Source organism: Mesoplodon densirostris, chromosome 4 (assembly GCF_025265405.1).
Source record: "Mesoplodon densirostris isolate mMesDen1 chromosome 4, mMesDen1 primary haplotype, whole genome shotgun sequence".
Classification (NCBI taxonomy): Eukaryota; Metazoa; Chordata; class Mammalia; order Artiodactyla; family Ziphiidae; genus Mesoplodon; species Mesoplodon densirostris.
Genome location: NC_082664.1, coordinates 175882743 through 175909547, shown reverse-complemented (window position 1 = coordinate 175909547; position 26805 = coordinate 175882743). Strand labels below are relative to the sequence as shown.

At 42.9% G+C, this 26805-nt stretch overlaps 1 protein-coding gene across 3 annotated transcripts in view; it reads right to left on the bottom strand.

The window, feature by feature from the left end:
- OPTN (optineurin) overlaps window positions 1-26805 on the bottom strand; it is a 45276-nt gene that overhangs the window by 17951 nt on the left and 520 nt on the right. For 2 of the 3 annotated variants that reach the window (XM_060097731.1, XM_060097729.1), the window contains exons 2-7: window positions 19741-19917; window positions 18929-19131; window positions 13977-14138; window positions 11628-11701; window positions 9360-9494; window positions 180-282 (exon numbers count right to left, since the gene is read on the bottom strand). In XM_060097731.1, coding sequence (XP_059953714.1) covers window positions 180-282; window positions 9360-9494; window positions 11628-11701; window positions 13977-14138; window positions 18929-19131; window positions 19741-19906 — 843 coding nt within the window. In that variant the 5' untranslated portion in view covers window positions 19907-19917. Of the gene's footprint in view, window positions 1-179; window positions 283-9359; window positions 9495-11627; window positions 11702-13976; window positions 14139-18928; window positions 19132-19740; window positions 19918-22241; window positions 22335-26805 lie in introns of those variants that run through there. The other variant, XM_060097730.1, reaches the window with a different exon arrangement.

The window sequence follows — 26805 nt, the reverse complement described above, 5'->3', positions numbered from 1 at the left end:
ATTTACAATGAATGAAATTCAGATCAGGACAAGGAAATATAAGAGAAATAGAAAATATTCAACATGGAAATTATTTCTCTATTGCTAAAGCCAATAACACATCACAAGACTCGGCTCCAGCGCCTGCACTACTCTGTCCATCGGGGGTGTGGTAACAGTCTTAGACTCTTAGTACCCACAGTTTCTGTGCCTTTCTCCTCTTCTTTCTCTTGTTCTGTGCGCCCCTCTGTCTGGGTCTCAATCTCACAACGATCCTTCGCTTTCTTTTCAAAATCAGAAATTCTGAAAAATTAAAGAATATAGAAAAGTTACTTTCTCTTTGGCTTCCAGAGGAAAAACAATTGTGGAAGCACTGAAAAGAACATTGTTCAAAATTTGGATAGAAGATCAATGTTTTCAAAACCTCTTCGCATTCTCTGTATTAGCTCTGGTTTTGCTTTCAACCTGATATTGGCTAGAATTGATTTAAGGGATGAATGCAGATGGAGGTATAAGATATGTATAATTTATCTTGAACACTAAAAAATACTGCCTCTTTTCACATCATTGTCATGCACAGAAATATTTTTTAAATTTGTGTTTTTATGTGTGTACACATGTGCATGCATATGTGCTACATGAGAGTGGGTGTCCCTTTATAAGGATTCGGCAAAGAGGGAAAGACTTGTTTTTTGGGACACATATAAGTTTATGAGGTCCTGAAAACAAACAAATATAGCAACATTCTTACACTGAATCATAATCATGTGAAAGCCATCCCGATACAAATGAAATAAAGAGACTTGTGGTTAAAGATGGTAGATTTAAATATACGCATGTAATTTTTCTCCGACCTTGAATACCACTAAAATGACTTTTACAAGCCACATACCTACAAGAACAAAGAGAAAGGGAGAGGAAATAATAGCAAGATTTGGGAAGCATTAGGTATGAGTGGGAACTGACTAGATAGCCCAAGAGGACTGGATCTGAGCCAACAGTAGGGAGAGCCAAGATGGAACCCACTTCATACTGTGGGACCCCAAAGGCTCAGGAATCAGTGACACCAGGTACCTCTGGACGTGGGGATAAAGTTGGGACCTGTTTAAGAATGACTAGAAAAAAAAAAACAAAAAAAGAATGACTAGAAGGTCATAAAATAAAGGGTCTCTTGACTCAGAGTCATTAATCAGAGTTGAGGGGTTGGGTTCCCTACTGAAAGGAGGGGAACTTACAGAATACTAAGACCCTCAGCCTTCTGTTCCTACTCATCTCCAGAAGGCTGGCATCTAGAAAAGTACCCTTCAGACAGGAGACTGGAAAAGTCTCCTCTGGAGAATTTGATCAGGATAAGGAAAAGATTTAAAGTTTCTGATGTAAGATTTCCCCAAGGAAACCACCCAGCCAGATCTCCCTACACATGCATACAGCACTTTGTTTGTTTGTTTTTTTAATATATTTATTTATTTATTTATTTTAGGCTGTGTTGGGTCTTCGTTGCTGTGCGCGGGCTTTTCTCTAGTTGCAGCGAGCGCGAGCTACTCTTTGTTGCGGTGCGTGGGCTTCTCATGGCGGTGGCTTTGCTTGTTGCAGAGCATGGGCTCCAGGTGTGCGGGCTTCAGCAGTCGTGGCTCACAGGCTCTAGAGTGCAGACTCAGTAGTTGTGGCGCACGGGCTTAGTTGCTCCGTGGCATGTGGGATCTTCCCGGACCAGGGCTCGAACCTGTGTCCCCCGCATTGGCAGGCGGATTCTCAACCACTGCGCCACCGGGGAAGCCCCACACAGCACTTTGATCAGCATCTAACCCCCCAGTCTTAAATCCGATCAAACAGTAAAGATTACCAGACATTTCAGGAAAACCTTAAAATGAAACAGACAAAGTAAACGAGAAAATAAAACAACTTACTGAAATTAGAATATGCCAAGGGGAAAAAACTTCAAAAAAAAAACACCTATCATTAATATCCTTAGGGACATCATGAAGAACATAGGGGTAAGACAGGAATAAAGACACAGACCTACTAGAGAATGGACTTGAGGATATGGGGAGGGGGAAGGGTAAGCTGTGACAAAGTAAAAGAACGGCATGGACATATATACACTACCAAACGTAAGGTAGATAGCTAGTGGGAAGCAGCCGCATAGCACAGGGAGATCAGCTTGGTGCTTTGTGACCGCCTGGAGGGGTGGGATAGGGAGGGTGGGAGGGAGACGCAAAAGGGAGGGGATATGGGAACATATGTATATGTATAACTGATTAAATTTGTTATAAAGCAAAAAATAAAAATAAAAATAAATGAAAACAAACAAACAAACAAAAAATATCCTTAGGGACAGAAGGAAACATATTACCACCATAATAAAATGGAAGAGGAACATTCAAAGGAACTGTCCCCCGCCCCACAAAGAGGATGAAAGTTGATCAAATGTATCAGAAAGCAGAAAAAGAGAAAGAGCAAGAGTGAAGGGTGGATGGAGAGAAAGAGAGAGATATGGAGAGAGAGAAAACTGGAAAAGAGGAACACCCAGTTGAGAAAGTCGGAGGACTGGTCCAGGAGGTCCAATTAAAAATAACAGTAGTGCTAGAATGAGAGAACAGAGAAAACTGAGGATGAGAGATTATCCCTGAATTATTTCAAGATCATTTTTCGAGAAGTGAAGGACATGAGTTTGCAGAACGAAAGAGGCCAAGAATGTCCAGAACAAATGGATGAAAACAAGGTCACACCAAAGCACATGTGAAACGTCAGAAAACTTGAGACACAGCAAAGAACCTTTGGGGGAGAGGAAAAACAAAAGAAGTTTTAACCCAAAAGATTAAGAATCAGAATGGCGATGGGTTTTTCAACATTAACACCAAAAGCTAGAATACGATGAAGTAATGCTTTCAAAATTTGGAGGGAAAATTATATCCAATACAGATTTCTATATCTAGCCGAATTATCCATTAAGTATAAAGGTAGAAACAGAGATTTTCAGATATGCAGATCTCAGAAAATATCCTTCCCATATATTCTTTCTTAGTAAGTTAGTGGAGATATTTAAAGATATTTAGAGAATGAGAAAGGCATTGGATTCAGGGAACAGGTGATCCAACACAGCAGAGATGAAGGAATTCCACAGGACAATGACAAAGGGAGATTCCAAGATGACTGCAATACAGCAGGACCTAGGTAACAACCAGGCTGACTCCAGGAGAAAAGTCTTCAAGAGAAAACTATTAGACTACTAACATGTTTGAATGTAATTGAGATTTCCTCATTGGAGAAGAGTACGGTAGAACTAAGCAAATTTTTATAAAGGTAATTCTGCATAGAGATTTTTTTTTTAAGTATAAAAAAGGAAAAGTGGTCAAAGCATAGAGCACAGCTCAACAGAGAACTGTATGTGTGCGTGGGTATGTACGCATAATAATAATAAACACTGAGTAGTGATCTAACTGAATGTTAATATAATCAGTTTTGGAGTGGGGTGGGAAGGGTCCAGAAGTGTGTGTAGTGACAATGGTGAGAGTGAAAGGCAGTTAAATCCTCATCCTTCATAGTGGGAGGTCAATAGATTATGTCTAAAATAGGAAAAAAAATTTAAGTAGCAATTTAATCTTGATACATGGGAGTATGTATCAAAAGAACCAGCTAAATATGTTGCAAGTGGTTGTCTGAGAAGCAGGAAAATGAGGTGGGGGATGGAGGGGGGTTGGTCAAAGAATTACTGTTTTTCCGTAAAAAGCTTGTGGAACCAATTCTTTAAACTATGTGAATTCAAACCTGATTTTTAAAAAGCTTAGTGATAATAACAAATAAACAAACAGCATGAGTATCTGTTGCAAACTGCCCAACCTAACTGGTGCACAGGCACTGTTTCTGGCTAAGCAAATCAATGGGCCAAGAGCTGGTTGGTGCTGGGTCGAAGGATGGGCCGTTATCACGCCACTCGCATAGGACGCAGGCTTCTGACCTACGTTTGCATTTCAACGTAAGTTTGTAGGGCAAGTGTTCATCTCGGCTGACTTTTCCCTACTACCTCTTGATTATCCCGGGTCACACTTCATATACACTTTCCCTCTCCTTCCTGGCTATCAGTTTAAGTTTGTTCAGAAGACACAAATTACATGAAATATGAATCCTGGCAAACAATGGAAGAAAGGCAAGTCTGTTGTCCACTGTCCCCACAAATCCCTAAAATATTTCAGAGTAAATTTTAAACTATTACCCCTATTTCTCATGAAAATGGTTGAAGACTGACGTATGTATTTGAGAAAAAGACATGTTAGGTCTTGGAATGTCTTTCCATCATATCCCACATAGTAAATCAAGCCAGGTTGTCCAGGAATCAGTGATTTTAGTTCTTGGTTTCAGTCCGACCTTAGCCAGGAGGTCATCCTAATACCCACACGGGGAACATTACTCTTGGCAACCAATCACTGACTTGCCAGGTGTTAAATACTGTGAGAAGGCTGACTCACAAAATGGAAATTTAATGCTATTGAGAAAGGGATCCTTTACAGGGAGCTCAGGGTGAGAGAGGGAAACACCCATCTCAAAGGCAGGCCTGACTTCCTAGCTGCAATCTGAAAAGCTATACCTCCAGACAGAGAGCTATCATTATTTTGAAAGCAGGAAATATAAACTAGATTATATGAAAGATCCGGATATATAATCAGAAAATTCCTAAGTTTACACTTTTATTATTAAAGCTAATCATGTTATCTGAGGAAAGATGAATTACTGGCTAAACTTCACTTCTTAGATTGGTGTGCAGAACTCAGGAGGTTAAACGTGCCAATGAAACAGAAACACACTGATTACTCATGACTATTAAGGGTCTTTTTCAGAGCAAAACATCTTCCCTTTAAAAATCAGCTGGAATAATTAAGGTGTAAAAAGAATGCTTTTACTTAATTATTTTTCTGTGCATTATTACTAGATTTTGGGACTTGTCAGAAAGGCAGGATGAATATTTTACTCCATTAGAATACATGGTACTAGTTTCCTGGAAGTTAACCTCTGAACTTTTCTAAGGGACAGCGGTAGGATATGGGGTAAAAACCTACGATTCATAGCTATCATACATTTTTCACCTCTGAAAAGAGCTGAGGATCAAATAAGTCATTGGACAAACACTGATTATTCTAGGTTACCCTCATTCTGAATAAATAACTTATGCTTCATATTTTAAAAACAGATCTTATATTTAAAAATTTCAACTGCTTCAGTTAGAAAGTGCTTCCTATAGTGCTATAATTTTAAGATTAATGAGCCATTTATAATGTCTGAGAGAATTAATTATGTCTTAGACATAATATATTTATGTATATTATAGTATATCCTATTTATAGTATATTATTATTAAATGTTGCAATCAATGGAACCCTAAAACTGTTGCATTATCTCCCCCGTCTTATGTGGTTTCGCACTTTGCCTTCGTAAAAAGTTCATTCACACGTAGAAATTCATTGACTTCACAACTCTATGAGGTAAATAAATTTTATCCCAAAGTGCGTGTGTATACCACATTCTATGAGGCCAGTATTTCCCTTATTCCAAAGCCAGACAAAGACAACATAAGAAAACTATAGACCAGTACCCCTTAGGTATACAGATGCAAAGATCCTTAACAAAAGACTAGCAATCCAAACCAGCAACATATAAAAAAGATCATACGTCATGACCAAGTGGGATTTATCCAGGGATGAAAAGTTAGTTTGACATTGAAAAATCAATCAATGTAATACATTATATTAATAGAGGTTAAAAAAACCCATACAGGGACTTCCCTGGTGGTCCAGTGGTTAAGACTCTGTGATCCAATGTAGAGGGCTCGGGTTCGATCCATGGTCAGGGAACTAGAGCCCATATGCATGCCACAGCTAAGAGTCTGCATGCCACAACTAAGAGCCCACATGCCGCAATTAAAAAGATCCCCCATGCTGCAGTGAAGACCTGGCGCAGCCAAATAAATAAATTAAAAGTAAATATTAAAAAAAACCCATACAATCATCTTCATAGACTCAGAAAAAGCATTTAACAAAATCCAAAACCCTTTCATGATAAAAATTGTAACTAGAAGTAGAAGGGAGCTTCTCAACTTGATAAAAGCATCTATGAAAAACAAAGGTAATACCAGCTTAATGGTGAAAGACTGAAAGCATTCTCCCCTAAGATCAGGAACAAGACAAGGATGTCTACTTTCTCCTCTTTTATTTAACATTGTACGGGAAGTCTAGCCAGGGCAATTATGCAAAAATAGAAATAAAAGGAATCCTGGTTGGTAAGGAGGAAGTAACACTATATCTTTGCAAATGACATGATCTCGTATATAGAAAATCCTAAGGAATCCACTAAAAAAATGATTAGCACTAATAAATGAATTCAGCAAGGTTACAGGCTACAAGATCAATATACAAAAATCAGTTGTAGGGGCTTCCCTGGTGGCACAGTGGTTGAGAGTCCGCCTGCTGATGCAGGGGACACCGGTTCGTGCCCCGGTCTGGGAAGATCCCACATGCTGCCGAGCGGCTGGGCCCGTGAGTCATGGCCACTGAGCCTGCGCGTCTGGAGCCTGTGCTCCACAACGGGAGAGGCCACAACAGTGAGAGGCCCGTGTACCGCCAAAAAAAAAAAAAAAAAATCAGTTGTATTTCTCTACACTAGCAATGAATAATCCAAAAATGAAATTAAGAAAACAATTTCATGTATAATAGCACCAAAAAGACTAGAATACAAAGGAATAAATTTTGAAAAAGAAGTGCAAGACCTGTATGCTGAAAACTACAACACATCATTGAAAGAAATTAAGGATGACCTAAGTAAATGGAAAGACACCCATGTTTATGGATCAGAAGACTTAATATTGTTAAGATGGCAATGCTTCCCAAATCGATCTCCAGATTCAATGCAATCCCTAACAAAATCCCAGCTGGCTTTCCCCCCAAAATTAACAAACTTACCCTAAGAATTACATTTAAAAAAATAAACAAGGGACCCAGAATAGCCAAAACAATCTTTTAAAAGAAGAACAAAATTGGAGGACTTGCATTTCCCAATTTCAAAATTTACTACAGAACTAAAGTAATCAAGACTGTGTAGTAGGGGCTTCCCTGGTGGCGCAGTGGTTGAGAGTCTGCCTGCTAATGCAGGGGACACGGGTTCGAGCCGTGGTCTGGGAGGATCCCACATGCCGCGGAGCAACTAGGCCCGTGAGCCACAACTACTGAGCCTGCGCGTCTGGAGCCTGTGCTCTGCAACAAGAGAGGCCGCGATAGTGAGAGGCCCGCGCACCGCGATGAAGAGTGGCCCCCGCTTGCCACAACTGGAGAAAGCCCTCACACGGAAACGAAGACCCAACGCAGCAAAAATAAATAAATTAATTAATAAACTCCTACCCCCAACATCTTAAAAAAAAAAAAAAAGACTGCGTAGTACTGACATAAGGATAGACATATAGATCAATTGAATAAAATTGAGTGTTTAGGAATTAATCTTTACATTTATGGTCAACTGATCTACACCAGGGGTGTCAAGACAATTCAGTGAGGAAAAGAATTATCTTTTCAACAAATGGTGTGGGACAGCAATATATCTACATATGCAAGAATGTAGTTGGACCCTTACCTCACACCATGCACAAAAATGTACTCAATATGGATCACAGACTTAAATGTAAGAGCTAAAAGTATAAACCTCTTAGGAAAAAATACAGGGGTGAATCTTTGTAACCTTGGGTTAGGCAATGGTTTCTTAGATACAACACCAAAAGCAGAAGGGACAGGGCCTCCCTGGTGGCGCAAGTGGTTGAGAGTCCGCCTGCCGATGCAGGGGATACGGGTTCGTGCCCCGGTCTGGGAGGATCCCATATGCCGCGGAGCGGCTGGGCCCGTGAGCCATGGCCGCTGAGCCTGCGCGTCCGGAGCCTGCGCATCCGGAGCCTGTGCTCCGCAATGGGGGAGGCCACAACAGTGAGAGGCCCGCATACCGCAAAAAAAAAAAAAAAAAAAAAAAAAGCAGAAGGGACAAAACACCAAACAGATAAACAGGACTAGATCAAAATAAAAAAATTTTGTGCTGCAAATGATACCATCAAGGAAGTGAAAAGATAAGTCACAGACTGGGAGAAAATATTTGCAAACCATATACTTCATAAAGGACTTGTATCCAGAATATTAATGAACTCTTACCAGTCAATAATTAAAAGACAATCCAACGTTTTTAAATGGGCAAAGAAGAAGATATACAAATGGCCAACATGAAAAGATGCCCAACATTATTAGCCATTGGGGAAACAAAATCAAAATCACAATGAGATACCACTTCACATCCACGAGGATGGTCATAATCAAAAAGATAGACAACAGTGGTGTTCGTGTGGATGTGGAGTAAGTGGAACCCTCACACACTGCTGGTGAAAATGTAAAATGGTGCAGCCACTGTGGAAAACAGTTTGGTAGTTCCTCAAAATATTCAACAGTAACCATGTGACCCAGCAATTCAACTCCTAGGTATATACCCAGAGAATTTTAAAAATATGTCCACACAAAATATTGTGCATGAATGTTGAGAGCAAATATTATTCATAATGGGCAAAAAGTGGGAACAACCCCAATGTTCATCAAATGATGAAGAGATACAACGTTGTCTAGTTACATCATGGAATATTATTTGGCAACAAAAAGGAGAAAAGAACTGACACATGCTACCTCATGGATAGACTTTGAAAACATTATGCTAAATAAAATAAGCCAATCACAAAAGACTACATGTTGTATGATTCCATTTGTATGAAGTGTCCAGAAAAGGTAAGTCTATGGAGTCAGAAAGTAGAAGTACTAGGAGGAATGGGGAGTGAGTGCTAACAGGTATTGGGTTGCTTATTTGGAAGGAAAAATGTTCTAAAATTATAATGTGGTAAAGGCTACATAACTCTGTGAATATTCTAAAAAAAAAATTGAAATGTACACTTCAAATGGATGAATTGTAAGATATCTTAATTATATCTCAATAAAGCTGTTAAAAAAGCAATGTATGGGGCTTCCCTGGTGGCGCAGTGGTTGAGAATCTGCCTGCTAATGCAGGGAACACGGGTTTGAGCCCTGGTTTGGGAGGATCCCACAAGCCGCGGAGCAAGTAGGCCCGTGAGCCATAACTACTGAGCCTGCGCGTCTGGAGCCTGTGCTCCGCAACAAGAGAGGCTGCGATAGTGAGAGGCCCGAGCACCGCGATGAAGAGTGGCCCCCACTTGCCACAACTAGAGAAAGCCCTCACACAGAAACGAAGACCCAACACAGCAAAACTAAATTAATTAATTAATAAACTCCTACCGCCAACATCTTAAAAAAAAAAAAAGCGCAATGTATGCATATTTCGCGTTGCCTATTTCATACCTTTCTTTGGCTTCCTTGAGGGCAAGTTCAAGTCTCTCCACCTTCTGGTTTCCTTCCCTTAGACAAAGCAGGAGCTGGCTCACAGTTAATTCCTCAAATTCCAAATAATTCCTGGCACCTTCTGCAGATTTGCTCCTACATCAGGACAGCATAAAGGTTAAAAGGTTTTCATGAGAAAACAAAAATGTCAGAGTCTACGAATATTACTGGAACCAGTTTAAAGGAACTGCTTTCCAGAATATTCTCTAGTTAATTCTCATTTACAGACCAAGCAAGCTGGCCCGGTGACCACCAGTGCCTCACCCCTCCATGGTTTCCAGGGAAGGAGTGGGGACCGATGGGTAGGCTCGATTTACACTGCACGTGCTCACTTCCTCCAAATGGTCACCATGTCCACGGCACCAGACCACAGGACTCACAGAAACAGTGGAGCAGAGGTAGCCCTGGTTTTTGGTGTCCGGCTTTCCTAGAGGACTAATCTCCAGGAAGACCACAGTCATACAAAGGGCACAAGCATGTGTGCCGCCCATGGCGACACGCAGACCACCCGCCTTTCTCCAACTCGACCGAAACCACCACATTCTCTCGTCAGAAGAAGATCATTTTTGTTTCTGGTTTCAAACAATTAGAGCAGAGAAATGTAGGCACTGTTGGCACGTCAAATATTTTTCTTGATTTCCAACTCAGATTAAATCAAGAGGCAGTTCAATGATGCAGAAAACCACAACAAGCACTGCAGCAACTAAACATTCTGGACAACTATGCTGATGCCAATGGCAGCTGCTCTTTCAGTAACCTACTCAAGGTCACACATCTAACAAAAAGCCGAGATTCAATCCCAGTTCCCATCGCCAAAGCTCAAACTCTGAACCTAGAAATCCATCTCTGACTCCTTAAAATACTTTCAAACAGGGTAAGGAAGCTGTTATTAAAAAATAGCTGTGTGGGGACTTCCCTGGTGGTCCAGTGGTAAAGAATCAGCCTTACAATGCAGGGGATGCGGGTTCGATCCCTGGTCGGGGAACTAAGATCCCACATGGCGCGGGGCAGCTAAGCCTGTGCACCACAACTGCTGAGCTGGCGTGCTTCAACCAGAGCCCACCTGCCGCAAACTACAGAGCCCAAGCGCTCTGGAACCTGCGCCACAACTACAGAGCTCACACGCCCTAGAGCCTGCGCGCCACAACTAGAGAAGAGAAAACCCACGCGCCACAACTAGAGAGAAGCCCACGCACCGCAACAAAGAGTAGCCCCCGCTCGCTGCAACTAGAGAAAGCCTGCGCGCAGCAACAAAGACCCAACGCAGACAAAAAAAAAAAAAAAAAAAAAAAAAGCAATAGAGGAAAGGGGGAAGCTGAGGAATTTCTAACTAAAAAAGGGAATAACTTTCATTTCTGCCAACTGCCCTGTTTGATGAAAAAAGATTATCTAATCCTGATTTTCTCCCTTATACAAAGGCTTGGGAGCATAACTGAAAAAAAAATAACCCATTTTTATGTTTTATAAGTACATTCATCAAGTTATATAAAAAAGATACTCAAAGCCTATGAGGGACGAGATCCTTAGGGAGATTTTCAGATAACTCTTCTTAAGCAGAGTCATGCAGTAGGAACCTGCTTACAGAGGATGAGCTGACAACGCATTCTGGGTCAGAGCTGCTTACAAGAGACTCAGGTGCCCAGTTCCCCTGCCATCTCCTCCTCAAGGTCCCCCACCTCTTAAGGTGTCAGCTTCCTAATATCTACTTGTCACAAGTCTACTTGCAATCCCCCAGGTAAGATATCTGGGTACTTTCAAAAAACAGCCACCGTCACTCAGAGCAACAACAGTCATTGCTATGGAAGATTATCCTGAATTAGTCACCTTGGCTTGTACTCGGGAATGAACAGGGAAGACAAAATGGAAACATCCCCCTTATCAGCTGGGCAGCCTGGTCCACATCAGACTGCACTGGTAAACAAATCAGGAAACATGGGCCTCTTAATTGAGAAGAAGCTTGTTTTCACTGCCCATCTGATGGAGATGAAACACCTCTACACAGAGTGGTGAGGGCTCAGTTCGCCAACAAAGGCACCAAACAGTTTTTCTTCTCCACCAGTTTGGGCTGCAACATTAAACAGCAATTCAAATGGAACATTCTTGAAAGGTCCCGGTATAAATTAATAAGTGGCTTTTTCAGCCCACCATGTTTGGCCTCCCAGGGGAGAGCTGAAAGTGACAAGACTGCCCAGCGTGTCTGTCCGAAAGCCCCAGTCTGTCTTCACATACGTGTCAATGGAATCAGTTCTTGTGGGCCCAGGACTCGGCTTGATTTCTTTCGTTGCCACATCTGCTTCTCCCTCCTGTAAAAGCAGAAATGAAAGGGATTTAACACAGTAGGTCTGCAAGACAAATTCCTTATCAAAAGAGAAAAAGGCAAAAGAGCAGGAATTTGGATGACACACAACCCAAGGAACCTATCAAATGTGGAAATGTGAGATGTTTAAATTTGGTCACTCAAATGTAATGGAAATTTACCCTTCCCTCAACCTGCACTCCCCGTCAGGACTATAAACATCCAGGCGAAGACGAGAAGGTGGAGAAGGTCAGGCTCCTCTCATTCAGCAGCCAACCTGACTGCCCGCACAGAAAAGCTTATCTTCTTCTCTTTCTCCTTGGCAGTTCCCTTCTCCCCGACCAGGTTAAGGTCACACAGAGCTAGTGACAGTTCCACATACCTTTCCCACACAGTCCTTTAACATGCAAAATGTTAGAACTTGCTGAAGCCACGTTGAAAAGAAGGCTGTTTTCTGTGGGCAAGGCTCACAAAGCATAGGTTAGCTCCTATTAGAAATCTGTATGCATCTCGGGCCACTTAGGGAACAGGAAGACTAAGACCACGTAAATGATTTGAAAGACGTTTCCTTTTTTTTTTTTTTTAATATTTATTTATTTATTTGGCTGCGTCAGGTCTTAGTTGCAGCATGCGGGATCTTTTGTTGCAGCGTACGGGCTTCTCTCTAGTTGTGGCACGTGGGCTTCATTGCCCTGCAGCGTGTGGGATCTTAAGTCCCTGACCAGGAAACAAACCCGCGTCCCCGGCATCGGAAGGCAGATTCTTAACCACTGGACCACCAGGGAAGTCCCTTGAAAGACATTTCTATTCCAGTGAACTAGCAGAAAGATCTTCCAAAAATACAGAGATGGTTCTAGACAATTCTGCGTGTGCACACTGTTCCTAAATCTTGGGCAGTGTTTTTCTGTTCCCAGAAGCAAGGCAAGAAAAACATGTTGACACTAGAAATAACTGTCACTCATCAGTGAGGGAGAATATTATGCTAACCATTCATCCCAAAGAAAGAAGCCTCATTTGGAAACTTCTGATACGCTCCTTGGGCTTCCTGAATTTTATCAGTTATCTGCAGAAGGTTAATGCTCTTTGATCAATGCTGTGTTTTCATAATCTTTGCTCACTTGCAGAAAGAGTACTCTGACATTAGTGTACTTCCTGATTAGTATTTTACTTCGCTTGACTTCAGCCCCTATTCATCTAAAATTTATGAGGGGTGTGGGTGGTAGGGCTATTAAGAGCCATTTTGCAACTCTGTTCACCCTGTGCACAGCAAATAAATGAGAAGGTAAAGGAAGTCGCACTCGACCATTTCAGACACATCCATTAGTTATGAAGCTTTTCGTAAGGTGTCTCTCACCCCGCCCCACTCCCACTTACCTACAAAGTCGAGTTTTCTCTTTCAGAGACACAGGTAACCTCTCTGGCTGTATCAGACGTGTACTCTGACAAAGCTGGAATGACTGTGTGTATGAGGGAGGATTTTTCTCCTCCTGTGCTTGTCTCCCTCACCCTGTATGCAGTTTTTTTCTAGTAGCAGAGAAGGAGAGGTCCCTCTTGGCTTCACTTACCTTCTGTGCTCTTTAGCAGGACTGCCTGCACGCCAGCTACCCCGACACATGCTTCCCACCAGGGATGGGCCGGCACATGCTGCCTCGCCCAGCTCGCGTCATTTGGGGTTGCACATAAATGCCAGTTAGACCACCCTGCCTTCAAACGCTGTTCTCGGGGGTTCCCTAGCAGCTGCCGTTAGAGGGGAGGGACAAGCCAGGGTATTCCCTGAGGGTACAACCAGAGCCGCTCTGCTCTTTCTTTTCTCCACTTCTTAGTTTTAATATACCAACGTTCCTCGTAAGACTTTGTTTGAAAAGAGGGTTCTGTTATTCCTAAGTGTTTTAAAGCCTTTTGATTTTACCGCATCTGATCACAACTCCGCTTACCTAAGTGAAATGCTGAACACAGCTTTGAGACCTGGGCTGAAAAAGTTTATGCCTTTTTTTTCTTTTTAGGTCAGTCACATAAATTTGTCAGGACATACTGGAAGCAAAAGGACTATCTCTTGTCAGGACATACTGGAAGAAAAAGGACTACCTCTTTGGTCATAAAAGGTAATCAGCATTTTCCATTTCAGCTATGATAGCCACAAGCATTATTATGTTATACATTTACGTTGAAGTTTCCCCACTATCTGGCTTCCTCGTGTTGAAAGGAAATGGTGGTATTTGTAGCAGCTGTCCAGGTGAGGTTTTGTAACTTGCTTAAAACAAAAACAAAACCAACACACTTACAGCCATCCTGATTTCAACAAAGGAGTCTTCGGAGGGGCCACCTGAGTTCAGCTTGAGTTGTAATTCAGACACGATGCCCAGCAGATCGACCTTTTCAGCTTGAAGGCGTGCCACCTGGGTCTTCAGCTGTTCCACTTCCTGTTCTGCTTCTGCCTTGAGGACCTTGGGGACGAGGAGCAAAGTGAATTAATGAATCACGCTAGGGACTTGGCCATCAAACTCGAGTGCCTCCATACCCACTGGCAAGACAGCTGTGCTTTACAGTAGGATATTCTAGCTTATCCTTAGCAATTTATTTTGACATGCCAATTAAAATGGAAAAGCTTACATTATTTTATCACATGCAAATAATTGGAAGTTAAAATAACCTGATGACAAGAAAGGCTTCCTCAGCATGCTGAAATAATCTGATGCCATGAAAATAACCAACCAGACTTTGGCAATGGTAGACTTGTAAATTCTAGTCCAAAATTCCACAAAGAACTGCCACAACTCAACCTCCTGCCTTTTTTTTTCCCCCTACAAATGCATACCCACCCCTACACTTCCCATTCTTGTGATGTCTACTCAGAAGCCAAAGCACCAAGGGCATAATGTTATAGTAATGACAAAACACAACGAAAGGTCCACAATTCTCCCAGTTATGTAGTCTGGTTGCTACAGTACTCTATGCTCATGTTTTAAGGTTGCTAAAAATAAGTCTGGTGAGAAATAAGAAAACTGAAAATTCAGAGGCTGGTACCAAGGGTGGAAAAATTAAATTTCTGCCTCTATAAACATTAATAATAAACATTACTATTTCCCTGAGTACCTGCTGTGTTCAACCTGTTGCAGTTACTACATATGACAAAGTCATAAGAGAAAGAGCCTGTTGACATGTGGTGTTTTTACCTGGGAGAAGGGAGAGCAGATTCTAGTCCACACTCTGCTAATCAGAGCATGTGTCACCTTGAGCAGATTCACTCAATGTCTTGGCTTCAGTTTTCTCGGCTCAGAAAGAAAGACGTGGTACCACGTGGTCTCTGTGGTCTCTTCCAGCCGTGACCTTCTTAGCCTCTCTGATTTCTTCCCTCACTGCTCTTATGGACATGGCGCCACCAGAAACACGTACACTTGAGGTTATCAGAGGATTGCAACACACAGAAAATTCACACACACACACACACACACACACACACACACACACACACACACACACACACACACACACACACACACACACACACACACACACACACACACACACACACACACACACACACACACACACACACACACACACACACACACACCATGACAGATCTCCTAAGGAATGGTAAACAGGCCCAAAGGCAGAAAGGCTTGTGCACGGACCATAAACCAGCTAGTCCACGAAGTATTAAGAACAGAGGGCTTGGTAGTAACTGGCAGCATGGAAGTGCCCCTCACACCAGTGGAATCATGCTCTGCGTTCATTGGGACCATTCTCTTGCTAGGAAACTCCCACAGGCGTTAGAAAAAAGCAACTCATTGTAAAACTGAAGGGTTAGGTCTGTAAGGAAAGGTTCGAAGCCTGTGCAGTCTCTCCTGGTAATGACTCAGACCAAAGAAATGTATATTTAAAGACATGAAAACATAAAAGAAAATGTGCTGCCTAGCCTGGTACTAGGAAGCAGGCAGGGAAGGGCAAGACTGCTCTGTGAGGGATTCTCACATCCACCCTCTTGCCCTCCCTGAGGACACTGTGTAGAATGGACTTTTAAGGAAGGAAAGAAAAGTTTTAAACAAGGGTCTGAGGACCAGGGATATAAGGCCATGACTCTAGAATCTCAGATGTCAGGTTACTTTTCTTTTTTGCAACTGTGCGGATCTCTTAACTATCCTGGGGAAATTATGGATCCGCTTATTTGGCTATAAAAGACCTTGCGAGGTGACACTCTGAATGTCTCTTCATTTCACTTGTTAAGGCTCTGCCCATCGTCTTCCCGGACTAAACTTCCAGGGCTTATTCTCTGGATATCAAGCCCAACTCCATTATTTGTTACGTCTTTCATCAGTTTTGAGCACTTAGCACTGATTAGCCTTCGTAACACAATTTCTCTTTTTCTGTGCTTGTATTGTCCTGGAAATGTTCCCAGGCTGATATGCCATTTTATAATCCAAAAACAATCAATAGTCTATCTAATGACCTTTGCCTGGCCATCTGTAGTGAAAAGTTAAAAAGTACTCTTTAGAGATCATTATGATGTATAATTCAGGGAAACTGGACAGAACCAGTAATGCTTCGGCCTCACTCTAAAGATCAGAGGCAGACTTCCAAAGGAAATTCCCTGCTCCCTTCCCTTGTGTGACACAGACCACAGGAGAGGCCCCGATGGCTTGTGGGGGTGGGTGAGTGGGGAGGAGGGGTGCATCCTGCAGAAGCAGCAGCAAAGATGGGCCTGCGTGAGTGAGGAAAATCTGAGGCCTTGAGAGCTTTGGTAAATCAGGAAGATGAGGGCCTAAATTAAAAACAACTGGGCTTCCCTGGTGGCGCCGTGGTTAAGGATCCGCCTGCCAATGCAGGGGACACGGGTTCGAGCCCTAGTCCGGGAAGATCCCACATGCCGCGGAGCAACTAAGCCCGTGCGTCACAACTACTGAGCCCGTGTGCCACAACTACTGAGCCTGCGCTCTAGAGCCTGTGAGCCACAACTACTGAGCCTGCGCTCTAGAGCCCGCGAGCCACGACTACTGAGCCCGCGTGCCTAGAGCCCGTGCTCTGCAATAAGAGAAGCCACTGCAGTGAGAAGCCCGTTGCACTGCCCCCACTCGCCGCAACTAGAGAAAGCCCGCATGCAGCAATGAAGACCCAGTGCAGCCAAAAATAAATAAATTAAATAAATAAATTAAAAAAAAAAATTTTTTTTTAAACCCCAAAAACAACAACAACAACACAAGTAGTCCAGGAGACAAACATTACAGAAGAGGCAGGGGGGCAAGGGGTGGGCCTGGGAGGTACAGTTTGGGGGGATACAGCTGATGACCAAGGGTTTTTAAGAGTCCTAAATGTCACTTTGTCCCAAGGACTCATTTCTGAGCCCTGCTTGTAGTTTGCTTCAGCTGATCGTCTGCACTGAAAGAAGCTGTCCAGAGCTCCAGCTTCTGATCTCAACTTCTTCCAATACTGGGACCTTTTTGGAAAACCTACAGGCAGACTATCTCGGGCAGACAAACTGCTTCTGGAAGCTTCCTTTTTGGCTTCAAAGTGCTGGGCCCCCGCAGGCTGAAGCCAACTGTCAGCCCTCATCCCAAAAGCCGAGGAAAACAAAGTGAGATATTTTCTTCCAGCAAGTAGAAAATTACCCATATATCCCAGTGATCATTTCTTCAGAGTATTCTACCTCAAAAATATTTAGACAATGAGAGGTTTCGCCCAAAGAAGTGACTTAATGCTCTTTGAACTGTAAGACAAACTGAAGCGTCAGACATGATAAATCTTATCAACAATGAAACATTTCCAATACAAATACAAATTTATTAAAGCTGAATGTTTTCATTGTCCCATGAGCAGGGGTTGATGAGTAAGATCATTGATATAAACTATGATATTTTTCTAAACAACTTTTCATTCTTTAGATTATTCCATATTTCTCTTTTCCTTATTTTATTTCTTTGTTTGTATTCTTTACCTATTTAAGAAATTAGACATCAACAAAGTTCAAGGTAAAGTCTCAAGAAAAATCACTGAGGAGGGGAGGGATAAACGAGGAGTATGGAATTGACAGATACAAACTACTTCTGTAATAAACCATAATGGAAAAGAAAAAAAATAAGGGAACAGACACAAACTACTGTACATAAAATACATAAGCAACAAGGATTTACTGTTAGCACATGGAACTATACTTTGTATCTTGTAATAACCTATAATGGAAAATAAACTGAAAAAAATTTATATAACTGAATCACTTTGCTGCATACCTGAACTAACACAATATTGTAAATGAACTGAAAAAAAAAAAAAAAAGAAATCACTGATATCCAAGAATTAACCCAGTGCTCCATCCTCCCTAAAGCTGTTAAGTTCTAGGTTTGGAAGAAAATGAACTGCAGATGTCCATCTAAACAAATAATACCCAGTGAGCCTTAGAAGATGGGCAGAGGCTTCAAATGTGCTCTGATTTGCTTTTTCACTCACATCTTTGATACTCGTTCTCAGGTGTGAGCACACTGCTTGGGTTCTTTGGGTCAGTGGAAATGTGGCAACCCTATAGCCTCATTTCACATGACGTTTGTCAAACCAGTTTTTTTTTTTTTTTTTTTTTTTTTTTTTTTTTTTTTTGCGGTATGCGGGCCTCTCACTGTTGTGGCCTCCCCCGTTGCAGAGCACAGGCTCCGGACGCGCAGGCTCAGCGGCCATGGCTCACGGGCCCAGCCGCTCCGCGGCATATGGGATCCTCCCAGACCGGGGCACGAACCCGCATCCCCTGCATCGGCAGGCGGACTCTCAACCACTTGCGCCACCAGGGAGGCCCTGTCAAACCAGTTTTCAGAAGTAAATGTAAAACATAAAGCGAGGAATCTATTTTAGACGGAGAGAAAGGACAAGGTCAATAAGTGAAAATTCTGAGTGATAGATTTTTAAAGTGTAATTCTATATCAAAGACAAACTAACAACTAACACTTGGATGGTTCTAGGCAGAGGTCCTTCCGTACCATCTATAATGAATACAAAATACTGACTTATAACCGTAACACTCTTCTGACTATAATCAATATGGTCAAAGCTTTACCCATTTCTTTCCTGCACCAGAGATTATACATGACTCTTAAAGTTGTAACCAATCTTCTCATCAAGCACGCTTCTTTCAAGATAATGCAAAGCACTCATCTAGCCTGAACTGTGAAAGGTTTTGATCTAGAAGTCTGGTCAAGTAAGATTGCACGACAAATATGAACAGAATAAAATCACAATTGATCAGTCTGCTCACCTCGAATGACCTTTCAGTTTTCCCTTTTAGTTTTCTGAGTTCTTGCTTCAGTTTTTCATTTTCAAGACTCAGTGCCGTTAGGCGCTCTTTGGCTTCTTTGCTCTGGGTCTCAAAAAATAGGCGTTCTTCCTTCTGCTTTTCTGTCCAGGCTGAAAGCTCCTCAAATCGCCCTTTCATAGCTTGATTGTTCAGCTTCATGGCTTCTGCATGGGGTGCAGAGGGGGAGTGTCACACCAGGGGACTGGACTTGGGGTCATGAATGGAACCCGCCTGGGCCCCAGGGTCAGCCGGAAAGACTGCGGAGCGAGATGAGTGAGTGGTTTCTGCTTCCAGACAGGACTAGCAGGGTCTAATGTCATCTCTAGTCCTCAAGGGTCTCAAGAAAATAAAATTGATGTTATTGATTTATTATAACAAAATGTCTATTAATAACTACATAGACTGAGGTCCATCACTCCTGGATTCGAACACTGGTTCTCCCCAAAAACCATGGCTGGAGATATTAGAATGCTTTCTTTTAAGGTAATATTTAGGACTAGCTCTGTAATAATAGCAGCCTTTTTTTCTTTTTCCTTTTAAATGGGCTAAATGTCATTATGCCATTTCCCGGAGATGCATACTTTTTATTTCTACCTGTATCCAAAAGCAAACAATGGAAACAGCTTTAGCCTTACTCAAAGCTAATTCTGTGCTCTTTCTTCCCCCAGGGAACCAGGCGCAGAGAAAGGGATTCACCTGCAAGCTATTACCAAAGGATGGCATTCCCGAAGGCCCAGGGTGAGTGAAGAAACATGGGGCCAGGTGTTGCTCACCTTTCAGCTGATGGTTCTCAATTAGAAGCTCTCTCATCTGCTGCAGCAGCTCATGTGGGGTGAACGTGTCCAGGTTCGGGTGAGCCAGATTGGGGGGTCCATTTCCTGTGGTTTCGTTGGGGCTGTCCCCCTTTTCAGTCAGGCAGCTAACTGGTTGGTGGGACATGGCAGCAGTTCCTATGGAAAAGTCACAGACCGGAAATATAACTGTTCCCCTCTGCATGGCGTCCTCACGAGTCCCACAAGCCCATGTGCAAGTGCTAATAAGTGTTCTACAAGGTGCTTTCTCTCCCATTATATATATATATATATATTTTTTTTTGCGGTATGCGGGCCTCTCACTGCTGTGGCCCCCCCCGTTGCGGAGCGCAGGCTCCGGACGCGCAGGCCCAGCGGCCATGGCTCACGGGCCCAGCCGCTCCGCGGCATGTGGGATCCTCCCAGACCGGGACACGAACCCGTATCCCTTGCATCGGCAGGCGGACTCTCAACCACTGCGCCACCAGGGAGGCCCTCTCCCATTATATTTTGAACAATCTTTTTTTTTTTTTTTTTTCCTTCTTCTTTTTGCGGTATGCGGGCCTCTCACTGTTGTGGCCTCCCCCGTTGCGGAGCACAGGCTCCGGACGCGCAGGCCCAGCGGCCATGGCTCACGGGCCCAGCCGCTCCGCGGCATATGGGATCCTCCCAGACCGGGGCACGAACCCATATCCCCTGCATCGGCAGGCGGACTCTCAACCACTGCGCCACCAGGGAGGCCCAATTTTGAACAATCTTGATTCTTCCTTTTGAAACAAAAAAGGTACATCCTAGCTTCAGTTTGTATGTGTATGTCTGTGTATAAGGGTGTATAAAGGGGTACAGTGAGGAGATGGGGGATAGAGGAGGGAGAGACGGACGTGATATCATGATGATCAGGAATCCTAACGTGGGGAGTTCCAGAGACTTTCCATATTTACATTGGTAGATGTGGGCAAAGTATTATTAAATGGATTTTTCCCCAGAAAAATCTTTAAGCTCAAATCTTCCTATTTTGGGTGAATTGTATGGTATGTGAATTATATCTCAATAATTAATTGTTACAAAATCTCCGTATTTTATTTCTTGTATATTTGGCTGAGAGGAAAGGGAGAACTAACATATTTCGGACGCTTACTACACTCTTGACCACCGCACCAGACTGTCCGTTTCTAATCCTCACTAAAACTCAACTAGTCAGCTGTTTTCCTGGTGACGGAGCTGAGTTCACAGAGGTTTTATAGCTCATCCAAGGTCACTCAATGAAGGGCACAACCGAGCATTAAGGGTGATTCCAAACCCCAGCCCTGTCATACAGTGAAGGTGGCACTGAATCCTTAGGCTTCCATAGTCGATACTTCTGCAAAGCGTTCTAAAAGACGAAGAAAATCTTGCTTAGTTGTTGCATATTCTGAGACTAGTTTAAGCATACCACTTTATTTGTCGAGGGGTCAGTGTGGCCATAAATAAGATAGATGGGTGTATCCCAACTGTGCTTCTGTATGGCCTACCACCTGGGCAAACACAGAAATCAAATGCTGTGGGCAAACGCTTTCCTTTTCACATTTCACAAAGATGATGATATACCTTTTCATGAGGAATTGCAGAGTTACTGCATCAGTCACTGGAAGCTGAGGAGAGAGAAGTGCTCTCTGACCTATCGCTGTATAACCTCTGGGTGCGCTCTATAGATAAACATGGAAGGCGGGCCCATTCACCTCACCCAGAGTTCAGATTCCACTTCGCCCATCCATCGCACACTGCCAGACATCTTAAAGAAATAACCAAGGCTGCCGGAAGGATTTTTTCTTCTTACTTCTTAGCAATAGCAGTCAATGAATTGCTTACGAACAAGTTACTAACAAATTTTCACTGCGTCCAAAGAACCTCGTCCCTGTAAGAAGTTCCCAGGTGAGCCGATAGAACCTGCCACTGCCGACAGGAGGGCAGGGTACAAATGACTCTCTCTCTACGAGGCTGCAAGGGAAGCTTCAGTTATGGTTTTTGTTGTTAAGTCCCTGTGCATGTTAGGGCAGAAGCTGGGGAAACCACCATGTATTAGTGCCCGTATATTAATGCACCAAAACCCTGGGGTGCAGAGCGGTGCTTCCTTCCCACTCTGGCAGGAGGCAATCCCTAGGCTCTCTGGAGGTTTCCTGGAACTGAGAGCCTGGTGACCTGCTTTTGGTCTAAAGGACCTGTAAGGTGAGCTGGGACGAAGTGAGAGCGCGGCATGGACTTATAAATACTAGCAAATGTAAGATAGCGAGTGGGACACAGCCGCAGAGCACAGGGAGATCAGCTCGGTGCTTTGTGACCACCTAGAGGGGTGGGGTAGGGAGGGTGGGAGGGAGACGCAAGAGGGAGGAGATATGGGGATATATGTTTATGTATAGCTGACTCCCTTTGTTATACAGCAGAAACTAACACGACATTGTAAAGCAATTATACTCCATGTTAAAAAAATAAATAAAATAAAGGACCTGTAGGAAATCAGAGACAGTGCTGCTACTGAGGGGATAGCCAGCCCCCAGCACTGTGGCCTGTGTGGTTCCTCTAGAGCAGCTGGCACAGGAAAGGCATCCTCATGGAATTCTTTAATGAGGATGGCAATTCTATGAAGTGAAAAACACGGATAAAGCATTTTGAGCCTTTTGAAAGCATCTGTGTTTTACATATCCTGATTCGTTTAGAAAGAGGTACACTGCTAAAGTGTGCTATCTCTTAGCATTAGGTGACCAGAATAGACTGCTTTTGTTTTCCCCAATAAAATAATTTGGATTATTTTGCATAACATAATTCGGATAAAGCCAGTTTCTGACTTTCCATAAAACTCATTTTTGCATAGTACTATGTTGGCACTAAAATTTCATAAAAATGGGTTTTTACTAAATAACAGTGCTCCTGTCTATTTTGCAAAGAATACTAAAATTCTAATTGACAAAGATAAAATCCTTGTAACGTGTGTCATTCACTTGTCAATATTAAATTTCCTCAGGTATTCAAGGATTAGACTATACTTTGGAGACATTTAACAGATTTGTTTTTAAAGTATCTAAAGCAGAGGGAGGGAAGAGTAGGGGAAGGGGGAGGGGAGAGAAGGGGAGGGGGAGGGGAGAGAAAGGAAAGGGGGAGGGGAGAGAAGGGGAGGGGGAGGGGAGAGAAGGGGAGGGGGAGGGGAGAGAAGGGGAAGGGGGAGGGGAGAAAAGGGGAGGGGGAGGGGAGAAAAGAGAGACTGTTCCTTCCGATATTTTTCCTCCTTGACTTTCTGTTATATCTCCACCAAGACTTGAGGCACAACCGTAACAGTTAAAACCGATTCTACTTATCAACTTTTTCTGGTTGCCCAGATTTTATAAGGAGAGAAAACAACAAAGACAGGGTTATGCTGAGGGAGATAGCAGAAAAATAAACCGGGTGCCACGAACCAGACACGTGACCTTGAGAACTCATCTGACCTCTGTGATGATTCACTGACTTGCCTAGCAAATGATGATCACTATAGCTGCTTTCAGCTCAGAAGCCCTATGAAAAGTATTAAGCTTCTAGCAAGAACACAGTCCAACCTGCACTGTCCAGCACGTACACCCCAGCACCCTCATGGTCATGCTGCCCTCTCTCACTAATACATACGCCCGTCCCAATTACAGTGAGCTCTTTGCTACGCAGCATTGTTAGGAAAACTATTTGGTAATTCAAATGTCAGAGTATATAAGAAGTTAACATAAATGCCAAACATAAGCACATACATACTTATAAACAAAATTTTACTAAAAGCAATTTAATTGATTTTTGGTGACTCAAAGTGCATTTTATGATTTTAGAATATTTGGGGGGCGTCATTACAAGCTATCACAGTACAGTGCGTATATGAGATGTCTACTGGTAGAATACCAGTTAGAGAAAGCTGAAGTCTCTAAATGTTTAGCATCACCTTGAAATATTTTCAGTTGAGAAAATTCAGAGATGTATTATAAATCCTTGCACACATCCTCAAAGGTTATGAACTAAGGAACTAAGCCATATACTCCAAGTTTCTGTCTAATAACAGAATTTCTCATAAAAATCCAACCAATGATCAGAAATGCATCATTTCTAAGCAAAGGTGTTTTATTTTTAACTACAGAAGGGTGAATTAATTTAGCACAGGATTTGTCAAGATTTCACCAATGAGGAAAAATAGGAACCACCTGGAAGGTGGAAGATCAAAAGCAAGATCTCCTAGATTTTATTCCTGGATCTGCTATTCAAATTCCTGATTGTAATTATTGTTCTTAATTCCAGAGGTCAAGTAATTATAGCAGTGACTTCACTTCGTGGGCATGAGCTTAAATCTTGCTTCTGAGTTGGCCTTAAAAATGACCCAGCCCAACTTGTTCAATGCAGGAATGTCCTGTCTGGTTTCCATGGCAGATGGTCATATAGACCAGGCTCGAATGACTTTAATGACAGAAAAAATGAGCACATGACCTTAGCAGGCAACTGCCCATTCTATTCCAGGATGGCTCTGACTGCCAGAAAGCTGTTTTGTATCCAACAGAAATCTGCCTTACACTGACTTCTCTCCACTGGTCGTTGGACCGTCAAGAATAATACAGAATAAACCCAGGTCCTTACCCTGGTGTGGCTGATTCTCCGAACCTGCTGATTAAGTATTCACAGGTTCAATCCCCACATGGATAAATTAGTTTTAAACAGTGAAAACCTATTTCCTGATCAGAGACAATTGCTGGCTATTGGCAAATCCTGGTTTCGGTTTTCAAGGGGATTGAGTAACATTCCAAGATTGCATCAAATAACTCATCACCATCCTGGAAAAAGAACTCAAAGTACATATCCTATTAAGGGGGTAAAAGAAGACTTACCTTTTATGCCAGAAATGGTACTCTGACTTTTGTAACTGCAAACATACAGAAAATGGAAATAGATAGCCTCATCACCCAAGGCAGGAACCTGAGAGTTATGCTTGATTCTTCCTATTTGCTCTTCCCCCAAGTCTAATGGGTCACCGAGTCCTGTCACTCCCACCTCCTCTCAATCCCCATCAGCTTAGGTCAGGCCCTTCTTGTCTTGTCTGGCCCACAGAGTACGGGACTTTCGTCTGTTTTGTCCACTGCCGTGTCCCTAGCACCTAGAACATTACCCGACATATATGGGGGTCAACAAATACTTGCTGAATGAATTTGCATAGCTTCCTCCATGGCTGGACTCATCTCCTTCCACTGCAGCCCCACTACCTCCATGGTTTCTTTCCTAATACCAGGGCATCCCCCTGCTTAAACCCCTCCCATACAGACAGAGCTCCAGCTCCCGAGCAAGACAAACATGGCCTTTCAGAGACTGGCCCCCACTTACCCAGCAGTATCATCTCCTGTCACCAATGCCACTCATGCCGGAGGCACATTAAAGAGCTCATAGTTCTTGGCCTTCTTTTGCTTTTCTACCCTTCCCCGAGATGCCCGGATCTGCTTTTACCCTGGCAAACCTCCACTGGACAGTTCAGTGCCAGCTCGAACAGATGTCCTGTGTAAAATGACCTGTTCTTTCCTCTGAGCACCCAAGAGCGCTTTGTGTGTTCCACCCCCTTGGTCCTTTTATGTAAAGTACTGTGATCATACCATGCCAGCCAATTTTCCCATCAAATCTAAGTCAAGGTCTCTGTTTTATTCTTCCTACAGACTGGCACACTGAGAGCAGGCTCTCAGAAAATGTCTGTTGAAATGAAATGAAGCTATAGTATAAGAGGTAAAGTCATACACTTGTAAAACACATGAAACACAAACCCGACATACTAGTATTATGAGTTTTTCTACAGTTCAGTGGCACTCATTTCCAGATTCTTGAACTCAACTTATTTTGAAAATTAGTACCACTTTTAAAATATCACTACAAAGGTATCTGGATGTCATTTCATAATACATATTCCATTACTCAACCCACATAATAGGTCAAAGTGAAAACGAGAACTTTCAATATAATTTTTTTCTTCCTCAGTGAAACAGATTTTATTTTCAAAACACAGGGTTTAATTTCTTCCTTTTCCTTTGGATTGACTATTCCATAGATTCCAAAGAACATATCACACAGTCCAAGTCTATAAAATTCAGAAAAAGTGAGGCTTGGAAAATAGAATACCCATGTGCCCCTACCTAAGGGTGGGGATTTCATGGGAGAGTAAAACAGTGCCCAATTCCTTTCAAGAATAACGTCTGTTTTTGTTTTTTCGGAGAGTTTAGTTGGAGCCCATAACATAATATGCAACTTGAGGTCAGTTACCAAAAAAAAAAAAAAAATACTACTTTTATAATGTTGTACACAATACATAAAGAACAAATAAAATTGGCCCAGTAGAAGAACCGGCCAGTCACCCGGAAGACTCTAATTACTGTCCTCTCTACAGGCTACATTTCGAGTTGTCTTGCCCAGGGCATGACGGGGCAGTCCCTGGACTGGCCTCTGCTACTGGACCTCCCCAGCCCACTCCAAACTGGGCATATCCTGGGCGGGGTGGCCAGGGCCCCCCAGCTCTTCTCTCCTTCCGGCAAAGAGCAAGGGTGAGGGGTTCTTCTGTTAACAGTGCGTTTGCTTAACCAGATCCCAGGCTTTTGATGTTTTAAGTTTCGGTTTTCCGTTTCATCCTTAAGCAGTGTTGTGGCATATAATTTCCATACAGCAGTCTTCCTGGTGGAGGAAGGAGGCTAGACGGAACCTGGGTTACATTTTCTCTTAGCTATGCTCACTGCTTGCAGCTTACACGATAGAAACAATCCCTTTGGGGTTCTCGGCCTCATCACATATTCATATTCTCTATGTATCTATAAACACACACAAACACATACATACATACATGCCCTCCTAGACACAACGGTTTATGAAGATTCCTTTCAGCTATTCAGTAATACCGCCACCTTAGAGAGCGGTCACCGGTTTTTTAGTGTCCTGGGCCATCTCGTAAAGCTAGAGTAGTTTGCACGTCTTCCAAAGGTGTGTCCTTAACCCCTTCCCTTATAATGAGGAACTGGCTGTACAATCATTCCCAACCTGCGG